The sequence below is a fragment of the Asterias rubens genome, unplaced genomic scaffold (genome assembly GCF_902459465.1).
Source record: "Asterias rubens unplaced genomic scaffold, eAstRub1.3, whole genome shotgun sequence".
NCBI lineage: Eukaryota > Metazoa > Echinodermata > Asteroidea > Forcipulatida > Asteriidae > Asterias > Asterias rubens.
In genome coordinates, this window is record NW_022985740.1 from 79043 (window position 1) to 86197 (window position 7155).

General features: G+C 36.0%; 1 protein-coding gene across 2 annotated transcripts; it reads left to right on the forward strand.

Annotated features, from left to right (window-relative positions):
• The first annotated feature begins 314 nt into the window (after positions 1–314).
• On the forward strand, positions 315–6425 carry LOC117306595. 2 transcript variants are annotated; one of them, XM_033791077.1, is made up of 3 exons: positions 315–434; positions 3919–4124; positions 4324–6425. In XM_033791077.1, the coding sequence occupies exons 2-3, from the start codon at positions 3927–3929 to the stop codon at positions 6013–6015; spliced, it is 1890 nt and encodes a 629-aa protein (XP_033646968.1). In that variant the 5' UTR covers positions 315–434; positions 3919–3926; the 3' UTR covers positions 6016–6425. The 2 variants fall into 2 exon arrangements, with proteins under 2 accessions (XP_033646968.1, XP_033646967.1); XM_033791076.1 differs by lacking the exon at positions 315–434 and adding an exon at positions 3060–3168.
• The last annotated feature ends 730 nt before the right edge of the window (positions 6426–7155 follow it).

Here is a 7155-nt window from a genome sequence, read left to right on the forward strand (position 1 = left end):
GCCAGAGCCAAAACCATAGGTTTTAAGCATGAATGTGGCACTCTGAAAGACTGGCATCCAGACCGAGATTATTGTTCATTGCGTGACTAGGTACATTTGTAAAGGTAGGAGGAAATATCATGCGTGGGTGTTTTTGTTCAAAATCAATTCATGCTAGAATATGCAAACTCATAAAATGAGGTTGTTTTGTCTGAATGGCTTGACATCACTAGTGAAGTATGCCATTTCTCATCAAGGGAACCCCCTTTTGGGAATAGATTGAGCAATAGCAGCTGAACTTTTACATAAAAAAGACCAACAGACTTTATAACTTTCACAACTCAATCCAGGCTTCTACACTGACAACAGAAAGGAAAATCAACTTCCAATAATAACTCAAAAACATCACATAAATATTTAGGATTGGTTTATGAAAACAGCACTTTGACTTCAAGGTGAGTATTCAAAGTTTTTGAAAAGCCAAGAGTTAACTTCATGCTTTAAAGGCAGTGGACACTATTGGTAATTACTCAAAATAATTACTAGCATAAAACCTTACTTGGTAACGAGTAATGGGGAGCTGTTGATAGTATAAAACATTGTGAGAAATGGCTCCCTCTGAAGTAACATAGTTTTCGAGAAAGAAGTAATTTTCCATGAATTTGATTTTGAGACCTCAGATTTAGAATTTGAGGTGTCGAAATTAAGCATCTGAAAGCACACAAAGGCGTTTTTTATTTCATTTTTATCTCGCAACTTCGACGACCGATTGAGCTCAACTTTTCACAGGTTTGTTGTTTTATGCATATGTTGAGATACAGCAAGTGAGAAGACTGATCTTTGAAAATTACAAATAGTTTCCAGTGTTTTTAAATCAAATAAATTCAACCATGTGTTCATAAAGTGGATTTAAATCAGATGTATCAAATTATGGATAAATTAAAAAGAAACCACAACGGAAACTGGCTGGATAAATTTCAACTAATTTTGCATTTAACAAAGAAAAGTTGACTAGATCAGGACAACTGCAAACTCCGGTTAATAGTGGTTTACCAAATGAACTATATCTAGCACTATGTCGGCGATCTGGCCCACTTATTAAAAAAACTTTGTTCAGGGGTTGCCAGTCAGAAGCCGTTCAAGGAGTAACTGCCATATTTTTAGAGATAATTTAAGTTAATTTTGTTTCTCTTTTTGTGTCTTAGAAATAAACATTTTTTAAACAGCATTCTATAGGTTTTTTGGTCTTAGAAGCATTAGATTGTTTGATTTCGGTTTTGTTTTTGTTTTCAAAGCATTCAATTGTTTTTGGGGTCTTAGAAGCATTAGATTGTTTGATTTGGGTTTTATTTTTGTTGTAGAAGCATTCAATTGTTTTTGGGGTCTTAGAAGCATAAGATTGTTTGATTTGGGTTTTATTTTTGTTGTAGAAGCATTCAATTGTTTTTGGGGTCTTAGAAGCATAAGATTGTTTGATTTGGGTTTTATTTTTGTTTTAGAAGCATTCAATTGTTTTTGGGGTCTTAGAAGCATAAGATTGTTTGATTTGGGTTTTATTTTTGTTGTAGAAGCATTCAATTGTTTTTGGGGTCTTAGAAGCATAAGATTGTTTGATTTGGGTTTTATTTTTGTTTTAGAAGCATTCAATTGTTTTTGGGGTCTTAGAAGCATAAGATTGTTTGATTTGGGTTTTATTTTTGTTTTAGAAGCATTCAATTGTTTTTGGGGTCTTAGAAGCATAAGATTGTTTGATTTGGGTTTTATTTTTGTTTTAGAAGCATTCAATTATTTTTGGGGTCTCAGAAGCATAAGATTGTTAGATTTTTGTTTTTGATTCTTTTTTTTTTGAAGCATTTGATTGGTTGATTTTTTGTCTATTGATTGTTCGATTTTTGGGGGGGTTTCACTTAGAAGCATTCATGTGTTTGATTGTTTTTCTGTTGATTGTTCAACTGTTTTGGGGTTTAGAAGCATTTAATTTGGTTCCATTGTTTTAATCCAATAAAAATGCTTAAACGCAAAGTTTACTTCTGAAAAGTATACTTTGCCTTTAAACATTTTGTATCAATATGAAATCATTCATCATACCTGTACACTTGTTAGAACAAACTTGATTCCTAACTTTTAACTGAAGTTACAAACACTGCTTGTATGTAAGTAAATGACGTTTTCCTTGGAAATACTTTTAATTTTGTAAGAAAGTGTAATAGAGAATGCATCATGTATTTTGAAAATAAAAGATGGAAAAGCTGATCAAAGAATTAATACATTGCAGCGGTTAAATTTTTGTGACAATTGTGCCATTGCATCTTGTTCACCAAAAGCGTATATATATATATATATATATAGTAAAAAAATATTCATACCAAGAGTCCATTCTGTATGGTCGAGAGGAGATCATATTGGCATGTTTAAATGTGCGAAATAAACATGGTGAGAAGTGTTTCAACATAATGCGTGGCATGCAAGAATTTACAGGTGCTTATAAAATCAGGTAATAATTGCTGACAAACAATTGAAAATGTATGTACAGTACTACTTGTACTTTTCATACATTCCAGAGTACAGTGAACTTGAAAGCGTAAACTTTTGTTGTTGTTGCTGGATTCAAAACATTGACAACAAAGTGAAAAATGCGTTTACTTCGAAACCATGGCTTGGCTAATGGCTTCAGCTACCACGTAGGATCACTCAGTTATTTTGAAAACATGCCATTTCAGTAAGGGACTTCAAATTGGGCAGGCAGAGCACTGCAGCCAGAGCCAAAACCATAGGTTTTAAGCATGAATGTGGCACTCTGAAAGACTGGCATCCAGACCGAGATTATTGTTCATTGCGTGACTAGGTACATTTGTACAGGTAGGAGGAAATAACATGCGTGGGTGTTTTTGTTCAAAATCAATTCATGCTAGAATATGCAAACTCATAAAATGAGGTTGTTTTGTCTGAATGGCTTGACATCACTAGTGAAGTATGCCATTTCTCATCAAGGGAACCCCCTTTTGGGAATAGATTGAGCAATAACAGCTGAACTTTTACATAAAAAAGACCAACAGACTTTATAACTTTCAGAATTTCATCCAGACTTCTACACTGACAACAGAAAGGAAAATTAACTTCGAATAGTAACTCAAAAACATCACATAAATATTTAGGATTGGTTTATGAAAACAGCACTTTGACTTCAAGGTGAGTATTCAAAGTTTTTGAAAAGCCAAGAGTTAACTTCATGCTTTAAAGGCAGTGGACACTATTGGTAATTACTCAAAATAATTACTAGCATAAAACCTTACTTGGTAACGAGTAATGGGGAGCTGTTGATAGTATAAAACATTGTGAGAAATGGCTCCCTCTGAAGTAACATAGTTTTCGAGAAAGAAGTAATTTTCCATGAATTTGATTTTGAGACCTCAGATTTAGAAATTGAGGTGTCGAAATCAAGCATCTGAAAGCACACAAAGGCGTTTTTTATTTCATTTTTATCTCGCAACTTCGACGACCGATTGAGCTCAACTTTTCACAGGTTTGTTGTTTTATGCATATGTTGAGATACAGCAGGTGAGAAGACTGATCTTTGACAATTACCAATAGTTTCCAGTGTTTTTAAATCAAATAAATTCAACCATGTGTTCATAAAGTGGATTTAAATCAGATGTATCAAATTATAGTAAATTAAAAAGAAACCACAACGGAAACTGGCTGGATAAATTTCAACTAATTTTGCATTTAACAAAGAAAAGTTGACTAGATCAGGACAACTGCAAACTCCGGTTTAATAGTGGTTTACCAACTGAACTATATCTAGCACTATGTCGGCGATCTGGCCCTCTTATTAAAAAAACTTTGTTCAGGGGTTGCCAGTCAGAAGCCGTTCAAGGAGTAACTGAAATATTTTTAGAGATAATTTAAGTTAATTTTGTTTCTCTTTTTGTGTCTTAGAAATAAACATGGATGTTCAGCGAGGACATTGCTGGCGTTGTGAAGATCAACTGGAACAGACCATTCAATGCCCCGATTGCAAGATGGCGGAGTATTGTAGCTCAACATGTGAACACAGAGACAGAGTTAGACATAGGAGTAGAGAGTGCCCATTATTTGGAACAAGATCATGCAAAAAATGCAAAAAGAAGGGTACAATGAAAGAGGTATGTTGTGTGTTGGTAAAAGGACAGGACAAATTTCCATCACAGGACATGAATTTTGAAAGTTGAAATAACCCAACAAAAGTAATTTTCTTGAGGATTAGGACCGGTATTTTGTTTTCTCTGGTTTTGATAAATAACAATTGTGAACTTTTTATTTGAATAACACTAATCACTTCACATTATTACCTCTTTCTTTCAGTGTGGAGGTTGCAACATAGCATGTTACTGTAACAGAGAGTGTCAAAGAAGAGATTGGGCCAACCACACAGCTTTTTGCATCAAGGCCAAGGAAGAAATCAAATCAACAGCAGCTCAACTTACACAACTGCACTTCAACACGCGTACAGACAGACTTGGTGGTTCCCCTTATTATTTTGGAAACTGCATCGCCAAAGACTTCCTTCAACTTGATAACAATGAATGGTCTGATGGGTCAATAAAGAAAACTGACTTGAACAGAGATTTTCATATTTTGTCAGCTGGTTGCGGAGACTTGTGCAACACTGTTTTGACTATTGCTTCCCTTCCTGCCAGGTACCAGGGAAGTCTTTACATCACTCTCAATGACTTTGACCCTTTTGTCATGGCAAGGAATGTCTTATTTCTCTTTATGTTGGTTCGGTTTGCAGACACTGAGGGAATTGAGAGCAGTCTGACTACCATCTGGTACTCAGTTCACATTGCTAAGAAAGAGTATGACCTGATCAAGACCAGCTTGGATGAGCTCATTCAGATGACCCCTCAAAGTCTCACAGAGGTCACTCAAGGGTTGGTCAAAGTTCAAGATGAAGATCTTGCAGTCATGAGTCAAGTTTGGGACAAATGGAGATCACTTGAATGCCAACGAGGGAAACCATCCTCAATCAATCTCAGAAAACAAAGAAAAATTGCATTTGAGAACTTTATACAGGAGGTCGGAGGGTATCATTTAACCAATCGCTTGCCACCTTCTAAAGTTAAAAAACAGATGGATGAATGGTTTGACCATGGATTGTTCCTACCACAAGAAACAAAACAAACATCAATGTCTTTTGATAACCCAACACTGACAGGACGTAGAGCTGTATCAGCTCCAGGTTATGAACTCTTAATGACCTTAGTAAATGCACCAAAAGCAAGACCAAAGGATTATGCCTTTGAGTACTGCATCAGAACAGATTCACATCCCTTTAAAGTGTGGGATTGCTTGAGAGTGAGGGAGTCTGAGACCAGACCCTACCCAACCCCTATGGTGATGTACCACAACTACATCACAAAACTCCTCCAGAAAGTCAACAGTTTCATCCAGAAAGGAAAACTTAACATCCAAGTTTCTTTGGCCAACTGTATGGACTTTCCTCCGATACATCAGTCTCTCAAGATGTCAACCTATGACAGGATCTTCACATCCAATGTTGGTGACTTCATCGGTTTTGCCAAGCTTTTACAACTGTTCAAACCGCTTCTAAATTCAAGTAACCACTACTCAGTACTTGTTACTGAGACAATAAACTGGACACAATTTCTACCTCAGGCTGTCTGTCAACCTAGGAACACAGAATATGCATCTTGCATTGCATCATACTGCCTGGACACAGGCAGGGATTATGCTGACCTTGAGGACAATTTTGATATTGGAGTTCATACCTGGATGGACTACTTTGATAATGCCCCTTACTTTGTTGCATATCTGCGTGCACAAATCATGGCAGGGGGTCTTGGGATACCACCATTGACCAATGTGCCTTCATTTGGTGAAGTGATGAAGTACAATGGTCTAGAAATGCGTGACTTTCGTAAGAAGCTGAATCGTCTTGTTCCATATCAGTATCGTATCAATGCTCGTGACTTGACCCTGATCAGTGCGACTGATAGAGCAGTGGAGTGGTATCTGCCACACACTGATGGCTAAAGGGCAAATGAAGTTCGACATAAGTTCAATATAGCTTAAAATTTGATTGGGTGCATGTAGATCTTACATATCAATGTAAAACGTTGTACTAACAAAACTGACAAGGAATATTTAATGAGGATTGAAGCATGGAGGTAGAAAAGTGGCAAAATGTGCATTTACTCTAAAGCAATCGCACAACATCGATAAAGAGTTGCACTTCGTGTATCACAACTTCTATATAAAATAACAAACCTGTAAAAATTTAGGCTCAATCGGTCATTGGGAAAAAATAACGGAGAAACCCACCCTTGTTCCCGCATGTTGGCCGTGTAATGACAAATACATCCGTTACTCTCGATATTGAGAATTGATAATTGTTTTATTTAAGGTTTTCTCAAAAAGTAAAGCATTCCATGGAATAATATTTCAAGGGAAGTCTTTCACCATTACCTTCTACAAATCCTGTAAGTTATTTGTTACTCTGTGAACTTTTAATTTTTCTTCTGTTCAGAAATGTCCCAAGGCTTTAGTGCTTAGCTTCAATTATTTATAGGGAAGTTGAAGCGTTTAGCACACAATTCCTCCATAAAAGCCTTATAAATAATCATGGCACCTGGGCTAACCTATTTTTCATTCAGTCACATGCAAGTTAAGAGTTCAGCCTGGCAAGTTGCTTTGTGTAAAGTTTGTGACAAGTGCATTCTACTTAATTCACTTAAAACTGGAGTAAAGAGTGACCAAACAAACCTTTTAGGATTGGAGACATACATTTAATCTTGTTCATTATATTCCAATGACACAATGACCTGAAGAAACAATATTATACAAATAATGAATGTTTATGAGTGCAATGGTGCGAATATGTTCATGAGTTGAAAGATGTTCTATTCAACAAGGTGGAACCGAGTTGAATGGAACATTCCATCTTTCAACAAATGAACATATTTGCACTATTGCACAAATGAAAAACATTCATTATTTGTTTTATATAACATCCAAGTAGATCTTTGTCATTTTGATTGGAGGGTAAAACTTTCAAAATAAACGAAGGAAAGCGTAGGCCTACAATTTCTAACTGGAAATTACACCCATTTCTTTTGGGTCGGTCTGTCTGACAATGTGCGTTCAGCTATTTTGAGACATGCAGAAGCCGAATGC

What these genes read in the sequence shown, in the direction of transcription:
- LOC117306595 (XM_033791077.1), top strand. Translation starts at nt 3,927, where the DNA reads ATGGATGTTCAGCGAGGACATTGCTGGCGTTGTGAAGATCAACTGGAA. An exon ending in AGAAGGGTACAATGAAAGAG is followed by an intron (nt 4,125 to 4,323) that starts GTATGTTGTGTG and finishes TCTTTCTTTCAG; the next exon opens with TGTGGAGGTTGCAACATAGC.